Source organism: Pholcus phalangioides, unplaced genomic scaffold, assembly GCF_987345545.1.
Source record: "Pholcus phalangioides strain wild (caught in Gottingen) unplaced genomic scaffold, Ppha-v1.0 ptg000022l_1, whole genome shotgun sequence".
Classification (NCBI taxonomy): Eukaryota; Metazoa; Arthropoda; class Arachnida; order Araneae; family Pholcidae; genus Pholcus; species Pholcus phalangioides.
Genome location: NW_028301615.1, coordinates 15,891,812 through 15,906,204, shown reverse-complemented (window position 1 = coordinate 15,906,204; position 14,393 = coordinate 15,891,812). Strand labels below are relative to the sequence as shown.

General features: G+C 39.2%; 1 protein-coding gene across 1 annotated transcript; it reads right to left on the bottom strand.

Annotated features, from left to right (window-relative positions):
• Positions 1 to 366: 366 nt before the first annotated feature.
• Positions 367 to 14,132, bottom strand: LOC149069527 (transforming growth factor beta regulator 1). Its single transcript, XM_089249850.1, has 7 exons — positions 13,848 to 14,132; positions 8,714 to 8,784; positions 6,605 to 6,789; positions 6,334 to 6,482; positions 4,806 to 4,952; positions 1,762 to 1,859; positions 367 to 708 (listed from the first exon to the last, which is right to left on the bottom strand). The coding sequence occupies exons 1-7, from the start codon at positions 14,070 to 14,072 to the stop codon at positions 468 to 470; spliced, it is 1,116 nt and encodes a 371-aa protein (XP_089105976.1). The 5' UTR covers positions 14,073 to 14,132; the 3' UTR covers positions 367 to 467.
• Between the last annotated feature and the right edge of the window lie 261 nt (positions 14,133 to 14,393).

The following is a 14,393-nucleotide window of genomic DNA, read 5'->3' as shown; positions in this document are numbered from 1 at the left end:
AAGTCTAAAAAATTGTACAGCATACTCGAGGCCAGGATGCAACATACGATGTTATATTCAGGAATCCTGAATATAACAACAGGATGTTATATTCAGGATTTGACGTTCAGCACTTCTCTAGAGACAACCACAAAAAAGGGAGAGAATGACTCGGTTTCTTTTTTTAGTAAAAAAAGGCAATAAAGTCATTTAGAGTGTTCATGGGAAAGTTCCAGTGGCCAATTGGTGCACACCAATACATAAAACATTGTACTGTTCGTATGTTTAGATTTCAGAAAAAAATTACTTATACAGGTAGTAAGTCGGTCTTACAATCTGTGAAATCAAAGTTTGACTGTACTACTCCAATCTTTCCAAATATTTTTTTCTAAAAATTTATTAGTATATCAATGATGATAAATGAAAATAGATACAAAAGAAAAATCAATTCAGTGATCGAGAATATTTCGTGATCTAGGTACGACTATTCAAGATGCAACAAGCTCGGACAGCAAGAGCTGCAAAATGTTGTAGTTCACTGTTGGATCGTTTTCAATGAAAGGCTTCACATCTTCCTCGGGTTTAGGTTTACTAACTTCGAACTGAGTCCATTTGTACTTTGCGCACTTGCGTGCTCCAGGACAACTCTGTATCAGATTTTGCACTATCGGGTGAGTCAGCCCAAAAAATTTTGCACCTTGGCCATCTGTGGGGAAAATATCTTTCCCACTGGAAGAATAAGAAAAACAGAATTACATTTTGATAATATTTTCAAATACAAATATAAAAGATTCACTTATATGGGAACAGAAATTCATCACATATGAAGTTGATCAAAATTCATTGATTGAAACAAGAAAATAACATTTTTGGGCTGCTTGGCAGCCAGAATATTACTCGATTTTAGTTGTTCAAGTGGCAAGCATCTGCAAGACCAATTTAATGACAAGGATGAACCCATTATTTGCTTATTTGCACATTTGTCTCACTTAGTGTACAATGTATTGAAGAGCTCATACATATATACTAGTCTTGACTACCAGATGATGCAACCTATATAAAGATGACTCTCTCCACTATTCATGCAATAATTTAGACAACTGGCTTATATGAAGTGAGTATGTGCTATTAGCTTGACTGTCCAGTGTATGGTCTAGAGTTCAGCGTATTTATGATCTAAGGAAAAAAAAATGTTCATTGCTTCTGTAGCATAGTAGTCTAGTGCACTAACCAGGATTGTGAATTTGATTCCTTGCAGAGGTTGTTGAATGTTCTTTGCTGAATTCATCATCACACAAGCCAGTTGTCTAAATTCTTGCATGAATAATGGAGAGTTACATCATCTTGCAATTCATTGTCATGATGTGTCCAAGAAATTTGTCTCCTTATAGGTTCTTTCCAACAGTAGTTTCGCTAAATTGGTGGAGCTTAACCAGGCATACAAGAAAGCAATCTCGGACGGGACATACAAGCTGAAAAATGTTTTATGATATAGGCCTATTGACTATTTCAATAGGGTGTGGGAAAAGTACTGTGAAAAAAAATAATTTTACTATGATGTGAATTTTGCTGAGGCTGTGAAAATGCAATGAAGTGCCCAGTAAAAGAAGTAGGAACCACTGCTTTGCATGTATTTAGCAGCAATTTTATTATTTATTTTGTTCTCCGTAAACTTTGTTTCCAAGAGGGAAAATGATAATTGCAACAAAAGTATGGTATGTCGAACTTCCCATAAAACAAAAAACAAACAAAAAAGGGGGGAAGAGAGAAAACAACACTCACCAAAGTATGTTGATGGATTTGAGCAAATAAGAATGACACTCATTCAGATCCATGCTGACTATCTGATGCTCAAGGTTGTCTTCAGGGGTGACTTCAAACTACACAAATGAGGATAAGTGCAATTTATGTATTAAAATATAAAAATGACCAATAATGGAGTGGCCATAATTATTACAAAGCTGTTGGAAGCCTGATTGTTCTTTCAAAATTTTACAAAATTCCATATGCATGTTGAATTTTATGTATTTCCTATACATACTTTGTTGCAAGAAGGAAGGTTAAAGCCAGGCCTATATAACAACGGCTGTCTCATGACCCTCTCGAGTCGGTACCAGCTGACACAATGCATGATGTCATTGCTCTGGCAGACCCAAGTAACCCTGCTTTGCTACCTTGTTAATTACGATAGTTTGCAATCATTGCTAGCTTGGACCTGCACCTGGCAAAGAAAGTGGTGTACCTGTCGTGTTTTATGATTTGATATCATTCTCCGGGCATATCTTTAGCAGGCCCTAGAGGGCCAATACATAATAACAGGTCTGGCAATCTCACAGCAACTCAAAATATTTTATCACTAACTAATGTAAGAATCACCAAAATGAATTATCAAAATACCACACCACTGACACTGAAACAATACCATGAAGGAGAAATCACTCACTTAAAACCGTGAAATAAGCAATTAAAATGTAAAATAAGCCATGTGAATACAGCAGGTGAAAAAAGGTTTAAGAGCAGTAATGTCATGCACCCCCAGCTCTGAGAAAATAGGCCTATCAACTGAGTCAAGGCAGCAAGCTCAACTTCAAGGTTTTAAAGCAGCCCATACAAAACTGAAGAGCCAAAAAAACTGGTACATGCATGCATATGCAAATAAAGAGATATGGAAACAATCAGAGTACGGCGCTGCGGTCGGCAACGCCTATATAACACAACAAGTGTCTGGCATAGTTGTTAGATCGGTTACTGCTGCTACAATGGCAGGTTATCGAGATTTAAGTGAGTTTGAACGTGGTGTTATAGTCGGCGCACGAGAGATGGAACATAGCATCTCCGAAGTAGCGATAAAATTTGGATTTTCACGTATGACCATTTCACGAGTGTAACATGAATATCGGGAATCCGGTAAAAAATTAAATCTACGACATCGCTGCGGCCGGAAAAAGATCATGCAACAACGGGACCAACGACGACTGACGAGAATCATTAAACGTGACAGACGTGCAACCCTTCCGCAAATTGCTGCAGATTTCAATGCTGGGCCATCAACAAGTGTCAGCGTGCGAACCATTCAACGAAACATCATCGATATGAGCTTTCGGAGCCGAAGGCCCGCTCACGTACCCTTGATGACTGCACGACACAAAGCTTAATGTCTCGCCTGGGCCCGACAACACCGACATTGGACTGTTGAGGACTGGAAACCACGTTGCCTGGTCTGACAAGTCTCGGTTCCAATTGCTTCGAGCTGATGGACGTGTACGAGTATGAAGACAACCTCGTGAATCCATGGACCCTACATGTCAACAGGGAACTGTTCAAGCTGGTGGAGGCTCTGTGATGGTATGGGGCGTGTGCAGTTGGCGTGATATGGGACCCCTGATACGTCTAGATACAACTCTGACAGGTGACAGGTACGTAATCATCCTGTCTGATCACCTGCACCCATTCATGTCCATTGTGCATTCCGACGGACTTGGACAATTTCAGCAGCACAATGCGACACCCCACACGTCCAGAATTGCTACAAAGTGGCTCCAGGAACACTCTTCTGACTTTAGACACTTCTGCTGGCCACCAAAATCCCCAGACATGAACATTATTGAACATAATATTGAACATCTGGGATGCTTTGCAACGTGCTGTTCAGAAGAGATCTCCACCCCCCCCCTCTTACTCCTACGGATTTATGGACAGCCCTGCAGGATTCATGGTGTCAATTACCTCCAGCACTACTTCAGACATTAGTCGAGTCCATGCCACGTCGTGTTGCGGCACTTCTGCGTGCTCGCGGGGGGCCCTACACGATAGGTAAGGGCAGGTGCACCAGTTTTTTTGGCTCTTCAGTGTATATAGCCCTAGGTTAAAGTGCTATCCAGGCAGTGACAGTAAAAATCTGAACTAATTTTATTTTGCTTTCTTTTAAAAATTGAATCCCTGTAATCTCATTAGTATTTACACCTAATTTAGTTGAATTTGATGTAACAGATTGTTTACAATCAGCCTCTAAACACCTAAGAGAATAGTGTCCCTCCATTTCCACATACAACCATTCCTGTAAACACTTTGATATTTCTATAAGGAAATATGAAGTGGGATTTGTCTGGTCTTTCACATTCAGATACATAACTAATGAGGCAAGAGGAGGTTTATAGCATAGAGTTAGAACCTACTAAAATAACTTTTATAATCTCCTCTGAAAGGCAGTGTCTCCACTCCCCATAAGCCCAAGCATGCCAGGAACAGAGACAAAAACAGTATGCTAGAAATACTCATATGTTATGAGGAAAGAAACAATTGTATCTCTGTGGTATATTGGGTATAGTGCATTGGTGCAGATTACAAAAGGACCGGGGCTCAATTCCCAGCAGAGATACCAAACTTTTCTTCTCAAAGTTCATTTCAGCATTAATATCCAGAAAGTCCCTTTCTTCAACACAGTTACGGGCTGAGAAAATAACATCTCTTTTCATTAGTTTGGTGCATTTCTAAGAACAAGCTCCAGAGATGTAATGTTTTATAGGAAAGAATAGATAAAATTTCTGAGAGCTTGTGGCACTTACATAGATGAAATTGGGTATGCTGATTTTTATTTTCAAAGCACAAATTTGAAAGCAATCTTAGAAATACTAAAAGAAACAAAAAAAACTATCTCATTACTCAGATACCAGTTGACTCATGTGTTCACAATTTTAAATGCTGTTGATAATCATGCTTGACAGTTTCATTTAAATGCAATGGTTATATTTTTTCAAAGACGTGATTACACTATTAACAATAATTATGCAGCAAATTATTGAATGCGTAAAATTTTGAAAGCATACCCTCGGTCCGAAATTTGTGTCCATAATCGTACAGGTGTACAGACATTGATGAGGCGGATTTTTCAAACTCATGTATATTCTTGAGCTGCAAAATCCAACGGGATATATTGTGTTCTCATCATGGAAGCCTGGTCTGTCATGAATTATCTGCGGAAAAAGAAAATAATTAAGTATACAAAAATGTATTGTGGATCACATAACCAAACATGTTTTGATCATTTTTGGCACATATACATATCACTGTCATTTTACCTAAAAAACAAGGGCTAAATCAGACCAAGACTTAGGTATTCAGTCCATTCCATACAAATGAGCATTTGAATTATTTTTTCCTATAACTTTTTGCAAATGCACCCACCCAGTATCGTCAGAAGATTTAAAAGACATATTCATGTCAAAAGATTAAACCTGCATTCTTGTACAAAAATACTTGTACAACATGCATGCTTGTCAAGCTTGCAGTTACATGAGTAGCTGCTTTAGGACAACAGCACCGTCAGTCAAGGCCTTTCCATGTTGTGAACTTGATTGTGCATAGAATAAACATTGCACTATACCAGTGTTTCTCAACCATTCTGAAAACAAGGACCAGTAAAATGTCTGAAACAAATTGACGGACTATTTGTGTCCCGTATTATGGGACATTCCTGTAATTTTCATTTGGTTCAATACTTATATTATGTTATACATTTGTCCCATTTTTTCAATGATACTTATTTGAATTTGTGATATCTTATGTAGTGAATACACAGCATTTTCATAATATAAATTATATTATGGTAATTATGGAAAAAATTATAAATATTCATCTCACATATTTGCCAGGTTGTTCTGAATTTTAGTTGCGATCGGTGATTGTGCTTTTTGATGACAACTGGCGATGTCTCATATTTTACGGATTACTATTTAAGATCCCAGTTAACCGAATTTTTCTCGGTGAAATATGATCATCATATCATGTGAGTATTTTTTTCATGAGAGAGAGAATTTTTGTTTAATGAGATTTGTAGCAACTCTCTATTTCCACATCATTCAGCAACTTTAGTAGTAATTAGCAAATTGTATTTGAAGCAATAAATTGAAATTTTTGGCAAAAAATTTAGGATCACAATTAGGATCACCCATATTTAGGATCACAATTTCCTGCATTCTCTTTGATGGTGTGTGGGTAGAACTAAGTATGGAGGTATAATTTTATTTTAACCCATATGGATGTTATTAATATCAATTACAACGGGTGAATAATTTTATCAAATCTGCTTGCGGACCATAGGTTGAGAAACACTGCACTATACTATGCTGCATCCATGCTAGTCGATAATTTTCATAAGACTAATCAACATTGTAAACTTTTGAAACAAATCAGAGGGATCTCTGTTTTATATTGGGAACGTTTGACTGAGGATACAGAATTTTCATGATATAACAAACTTTCAAGAGCAAACAACTCCTATCATAAATCCGGAAAAATACTAAATGGCATTACAAGGGAATGTTTTTATGAAAACCTATTTTTCAGCCTACTTACTACACCTAGACTATGTACAGTCAGATCACCAAGAATGATGGGAAATATTGGACGTCCCGAGCAATCCAGAGGTATCGGTTGCACCATTTTCTTTTCTTTTTTCTCCCCAGGCAGTTTCTTCTTTTTACTTCTCGATTTGGCACCTTCATCTGGAAAATTTCGTAAGAAAATCAATTATAATTATCATCACTTGATCTATGCAGTTGATGAACTTTTCAAACTCATCACATCTTCAAAAGGAAATTTTTAAGATATAAAATAATAAAAATACCAGCAGTTTTAGGTGCCTGCTTTTTCTTCGGAGGGTTTTTCTTTTTAGGAAGAGTATGGTCGCTGACACCATCTGGTAAGCCACTCTTACCAGATCCAGACGCAACATTGTTCACAGAGCTTCCTGCTACTTGTGCGTTGCCGTCTTTCTGAGCTTCATACTGAAATAATTTTCTCAGCAAAAATCTGAAATTGATTTCAATCAACTTTAAATATGAATTCAAGCATTTTGAATTCTCACTAACTATTTCATTTCACATCACGAAAACTATTCAACTTTCAATTTATTCATCGGTTCCTCCCTGTTATAGCAGCCTTAGCAAAAAAGAGTGGGAAGAATGAATTCATTTAATAATTAAGGCAAATAATAGCAATTAATAGTAATGATAATCCCGATGAAAACATGCCAAGTCTATTTTTATAGCCAAGGTAGCTGTAACAGGGAAATATCTATCTTAGTAAATGTAAATCGTCCTCTGTGTCATAACTATCCACTTATGGCACTGTCACCTTACAGAACTCTTGTGAACAATTTCACTTCTTTGCCACCATTCCTTATATACCCCCCTCTTACACTCTCGTCATTTTGACGTACTATCGGCATCATCTGGTGACTTCCAGAAATTTGCATATCATTCTTGCAGATGTGTGTGATAATTCTACAGGTGAAATTTTTACTTTAGATTTCGATTTTCGTGTGATTCTGAATTATCCTTAATTTATGGACATGAGTGTATATGACATCCATATTTTTATGGGCATCTTTTTATCAGCCACCTCGTTGGGCATTTTGCCTGTTGTGGCGTTGTATTTGTATTTGTAAAGAAAAATCTGAGTTTTGCCTCATCGAGACAATGGATACAGTCAATGAAATATACAGAAGACAATATAAGGTAGTCTGTTGAGAAATTTAAAAAAATTCATTCAGAAAATATCGTTGAACCCAGAAATATTAACTGATAGATAGGACCCACGTATTTTTGACAGCCCTTTTATATTTGTTGACAAATTTTCAGATAACGCCATGCACTGGGAAGGGGTTACACAGGACTGTCTAGACAGTATCATAGGCGCACATGAAAAAATATAACTTTGGAAATATGCCATGGGCTGCTTAAGTGCTCTGGAACTGTGCCGCAGATCACACAATGATCTGTGAATATGCCGCAGGTCACACAATGATCTGTGAATATGCCGCAGGTCACACAATGATCTGTGAATATGCCGCAGGTCACACAATGATCTGTGAGTATGCCGCAGGTCACACAATGATCTGTGAATATGCCACTGGTCACTTGAGTGATCTAGGATTGTGCTGTGGACAACTTAAGTTATGTGGAAATGTGGCGGGGGCCACTTGAGTGATATGAAACAGCACCATGGGTCACTTGAGTGATATGAAACAGCACCACTGGCCACTTGAGTAATATGAAACAGCACCATGGGCCACTTGAGTGATATAAAACAGCACCATGGGCCACTTGAGTGATATAAAACAGCACCATGGGCCACTTGAGTACTCTAAAACTATGCTGCAGGTCACTGAAGCGATTTCCAAATATGCTGCAGGTCAATTGAATCATCTGTAGATCTGCCACGGGTCACTTAAGGTATCTGTAAATAAGCCACTTGGTTCATTTTTCATAAAATTAGGTTTAAGGTCACAGGCCCCATCAGATCACTCTGAAGGCAACATTTGGCCTTCAGGCCATGGGTTGAGCCTGTATGCCCTATATAGTACCAATCTCAACTTTACAAATGCAATGGAACAGGCAAATTTATTCATTAAATCACAGTGAAGGTGATCACAAATATGCACACAAGGCATAGTGCCAAAAACTGGGAACTGAGCCTATTTGAACCCCCCCCCCCCCCAAAAATTAATGAATATACAATACAGTGCAAACCTGCTTCTCCTTCACACGCAGGTGTTAAGTTACAGGACGACTTACAACTTTCAACCCTCCTCAATGTTTTCATCATGTCTGCACCTCTGACACATGCTCTGAAAAGAATGCTTGCTGAAATTTGTGTGTGTGTGTGGGGGGGGGGATTTCACTGTTTATAATGATTGAAGGAAAAAAAATTGGCATTCGTGTGTGATTTATACCTTCTTTCTTCTTTTGCAATGACAATTTTCTCCTGAAGCTGAGCAACTTCATCACAGAGGCAAGCATTCTCCTAAATAAAAATACAGAGAAACAACAGATTATTATCACTCTATGAAGACCAGCAAAACAATAAAGTCATACTCATCAACCCCAGTCGAAATATGGAAATGAGCTTCAATGCAAAAAAGAACGTCATTCTGGTTTTTGAGAAGATTGTGTTAATGCTCCTTAATCATATTGGTCATTGAATAAAATATTTTTCACAAGGATATGATTGGGTAAAGGATGCACCATTATACAGAGAGAGACTTCAAGGTCTGGTGGAGGGAAGATGCATGATGACGATGTCAATACATTAACTCTATAGTGCCCAGATCGGCCGAAGCCGTCCGAGTAGGTTAATGCCGTAACCGCCTCAAGTCGGCCCAGATAGGGGGTATGGGTATGTTTTGGTGTGCTTTTGTCACCAACGGGAAAGAAGATGAAAGCTCTTGTCAGAGGCGGGAACGGAAAAGACATCTGCAACGCGCTATCAATGTTCTTTAGGGTACTCAATGCATTTTACAAAGATATAATACTGTGAGGAAAGGGAGTGTTTTCAGTAGACAAATTATCTCCTAAAATCCATTGTAATGAAAGGGTGAACGTCAATGAAAAGGGTAGCATGAATAGAAACTCATGGAGATAGGATGGGGAGAGGGAAAGTGGCCGAAATTTGGATGAGTCCACTTCGAACACAAAAAACTTGGTATTTTCACGAACCCTCCCAGGTCTTCTAACTGGGCATTAAAGAGTTAAGGGAGTAACTAAACTGATGATCAGAACTGTATGGGGGTGATAGAACTCACTAAAACAAACAACTGTCACCATATAATGTGGGGTCGGAAAGTAAACAGCGAGCAGCTAGAGGATGCTTTCTCTGAGTGGCATCTTTATCACAGCTCATCATTCAGCTGCTATTCGTCGACAGACATGTAGCAATATTCGAATGCAAAAAAGGCTGATATGCAACTTATTTACAGAATGGCAATGGCGTAAAGACTGTCAGACTTTACCAGGAGTGATTTCTACTCCTGTATCAAATTTCCCATTCTGGTTCTCCTTGCTTGAGCTGCATCATCATGTCTTGGGGTGGGGAAATTATCTGTCTCCAGAAGTTGCCCTTGCAAGCGTTTAAATGTTCTCCGATCGGGTGCTACCAGGGTGTCCTAGGAGTGTCCACTACTAGGACAATTGATTTTTCAACAACTGGTTCAACTTAAGAAACTAGTTTCCTAATTTGGACCAATTTCACTTTTTTGATTTTCATGATACCGTTCAAATATGAAATGAGATATAAAGTTTCAATAACCATATTTTTAAACATATATATATAAAGTACCTAACATCCTACTCAGTTCTGTGATTTTTTGACGAATAGTATGACAGTAATTTAGCAAAATGTGTGAAGTGGTCCAATTTAGGCTACTTCCCCCCCCCCACATATATTTATATATATATATATATATATATATTAGGATATCCTTCACAAAAGAATATTTTTCATCAATAGACATTTTAAGGAGACCTCAGAACTAGTAGTTACTAGGATCCCTATGCCAACACTCTCTACCTATGTTTCCATACTCACAAACCACTCTCAAGGTCAATCTTCTATTCGTTTACTGACTTGGTCACTCACTGACCTGGTGCTTTGCTCTCCAGGTCAGTTTTTGCCCCCTGCTTGATTGCTCTCCGATCTATTCCATGCTTTCTAGGTAATTTCTTGTGATAAAGAATGTGAATCACCCAAACTCTCTAGTCACTTATTTGGACGTTCACTGACTTAGTCTATTGCTCTCTATGTCACTCAATTGTTCACTCAATGACCCAGGCCAGTGGTCAGCAAACTCATTAATCAACTGAGCCAAATATCAACAGTACAACGATTGAAATTTCTTTTGAGAGCCAAATTTTTTTTTAATTTGAACTACATAGGTAGGTACATTGTTATTAACTTAATTAGGGTACTCCTAAGCTGGCCTTCGCTAAAAGTGTCTTCGATCTGATTGAAATACGTTCTTTGAGGTCGACCCTTTCAGACTCTCCCATCCATACTCGTCTTGTATATGACCGATGCGGATGGAGAGAGGTGGCCACGGGAGAGTCGTTGTGAGAGGTGGTGGCCCATTAGCATCGTCTTCTATGATCTGGCCGGGTTAGAGGTTGACGTTCCTTAGTATGGAAAACATTGCATGTTCCCCCCCCCCTCCCATGTTCCGAGAGGAGACTCGTTTTTTGTGTCTATCTGACCCCGAGTACCTTAGGGAAAAAAAAAACTCGTTTTCGACAACTTTTTCCCGAACTTCTTAGTTTCGACCCACCGATTGGTCGCGGAAGTGTGACATGACAGCAGTGTCAGGCTTTCGGCAAAAGCCCGTGAAAAAAAAAGATGACTCCTTAGGGAGGGGAAAGAAGCAAGAACAAAATGGCCCAAATGCGTGTCTAAACATGATTTTTCAAAAATCTGGAGTTATTGTGAGCAAAAAAGTGGTATTTTGTGGAAGAGCCACACTCTAGGGGCCAAAGAGCCGCATGTGGGTTGCGAGCCGCGGTTTGCCGACCACTGACCTAGGCTCACTCTTTTACGGTCACATGCTTTCACAATTTTTTTGCCATTGACATGCTTGCACACGAGCTATGTCACTCTTTTTGTTTATCACATGAGAGAGAGATGAGATTGTGCACTGCTTTGGTTGCCCACACACATTATAGGTCATTCCTATGATCGCTCACCGACCTGGTCCTACATTCTCTTGATTACTTACTGATCTGGTCCCATGTTCTCTAGGTCACTTTTTTTGGTCACTCACATGCTTGCAAACTCATTAGGTCACTTTAATGATTACTCACTGTGACTTGGTTTCTCGTTCTGTAGGTCTTTTTTTTATCGCTGACTGTTCCTCTCCCATGTTCTCTAAATAACTCATTTGGCCACTAACCGTTGGTTGGTCTCATTTGGTTCCACATTCTCTAGGTCACTCACATGCTTACACACCTTTCTAGGTCACTCACATGCTTGCACACCTTTCTAGATCACAAACTCTCTAGGTCACTTCTTGGACTTGGTCCCTCGTTCTGTAGGTGAATAGTAAATTATCAAATATCAAATTAAGTGAAATTTGAGAAGGATGACAAAATTAGTTTTGCTTACAAGCTGTAAAAACATAAGTTTGCCTCGGCCTAGAGAGCGAGGGACCAAGTTATCAGTGACATAGAGAGTTTGTGATCAAATAGTGTGCAAGCATGTGAGTGACCAAAAGAGTAACCTACTGCTACTACTTAATTGTGCATGCACCTCGTACACATTCCTTCACGGAATTTCTAATGAATCGGCACATCCTGGAATGTGTGTTCTGAGTGTATGTGCAGTCCTAACATATTTATGTTGTTGAGTTGCTCTTGTTATGTATTCATACTGCCATCTGGTTTCCATTTCCTGAAGTAAAGATGGAAAAGCTTGAATTTTCATGTTATGCCAGTATCACGAAAATTCAAGCATCTCCATCTTTACTAACAAAAGAGTGACCTGAGAGCAAGAGACCAGGTCAGCAATTAATCAATACAGTGAACCGAGTTGCCTGGTAAATTCCCAATATAGGGTGCACCTTTTTGTTGCAAACTTTTCGGCTATGCCAAAACAGCGATATTTTCATTATTGCTGGGAATATTTCTATTATTATGCTTGTTGCTTTCCGTTATTGTTGTTTTCTATGCTGGAAATTTTTTTTCCGGCGTCCGTAGCGTCAGATCAGACTTGGCGACTTTCGTCGGGCGTGTTTGGCACCGGAAAAAAATCGCCAAAAATCCCCAACCTCTGGATTATACGACAGCTATTCAACACCATCTACAGCAAACCCTTTCTGCTATAAATGTTGGCTATTTCCCATTTTTTATGGATGATGTTGGCTATTCGTCCAAGAAAATAGCACTAAGTCAGGTCTGGCGATAAAAAAAATGGTGCACAATCAGTGGTATACAGTACATTTGGGAATTTACAGGATTGAAAATAAAATAAGGGGCCGTTCAAGCATTACGTAAGCAAATTTTTAGCCATTTTTGCTCCCCCTTCCCAGCAAAATTTCATTATCACTGCCCCCTACCTCCTAACGAATATTGGTGGGATCAGAAGCATGCTCAGGAGGGGCATAGTGGGCTCATGTGCCTCACTCCCCACCCCCAAGACTAAAAACAAATTTTTAATGCAAAAAATATTTTTAAAAAAATTAAAATTTCGAAAAGTTTTGACCTTTATATATTATTATAATCAATTTTTGTTAATTTCAATGCTATTTGAAGGGTAAGAACTCAAAATTTCTCTTTAAGAAATTCATTGCGACCCACCCTTTAAGCCATTTTTATATGGTAAATCCTTGACCCGCAGACTAAACATGGCCCTGAAGATTATCTGATGTGACTTCCCCACCACCTCAAACCTAATTTTTTTAAAATGGACTAAGCGGCACACATTTACAAATCGCTTAAATGACCCGTGGCACAAGTCCAGAGCATTTAAGTGGCCCATGGCACATTTTTAGATTACTGAAGCAGGTCTCAAAGATCACCTAAGTAACCCGTGACACAGTTACAGAACACTTAAACGATCCATAGAACATTTAGAGATCCCTTGAGTGACATGTGGCACAGTTTTAGAGCACTTAAGCTGCCCCTAGTGCGGTTTTACACCACTCAAGTTACCCACAGAACATTCCCAGATTACTTAAGTGATCCGTGGCATAATTACAGATCACATGAGTGATGCGTGGCACAGTTCCAGAGCACCTGCAGGATTCGTGAAACATTGAGAGATCATTAAAGTGGGTGTGTAGGGGACTTCAATAGGCAGAATGTTAGTTCAAGTACCCAATAACTATCGAAAGTTAGTTTTTTTTCCCCCATTTTTGGCGCACCGAATAAGATGTCATTAAGAATATTTCATATCTGTATAAAGGGGGGTTGATGACGTAAGCATCATCCAAACCCCCCCCCCCCCATCAATAGTCAGCAAATCCGAAACACCCCCCCCCCATCGATGCTGTAATACTTGAATGACCCCCTAACACTGAATGTATCGGAAATTATTATGGAACCCACGAATATAAGGCTCTTGGCCATCTTCTTGAGCCGGCGGTATTTCCTGCGGAAGAAGTCATCGTCTCCATCTTCGTCGTCATCTTCATCGCTGGCGACTGCTGCTGCGGCTGCGATTTTAGCAGCGGCGTTACGGCCCCCATAGGAAGAAACGTTAGCCGTTGGAGCATATTTCGAAGACGCGCCTTCGTCTGACGGCATTTCGCCCAAGAGATCGTCGTCGTCCATAGTATTTCCGCAATGAACGTACGTCAACAAAGATTCAACTTGAAATGTTTATAAACAGTCGATTGTCAAGCTGATTACACGAGACTATCGGCGGTGAAGCTGTTCACCTGCGTTTTTGTGAAATTAACCTTGACTCTGTCAATAATAAACTTCTTGACCATATTTTTTTCGGGAAAATACGAAATATCAAAAATTGCAAATATTGGACATCGCCAACTAACCGCAGTTTTCAGTTTTTGCCAAAATCAACTGAAAAATTGCCAGTGCAGGAAATGAAGCACCGCAACTAATTACAGTGGTACTAAAGGGGCAGAGAGCAAC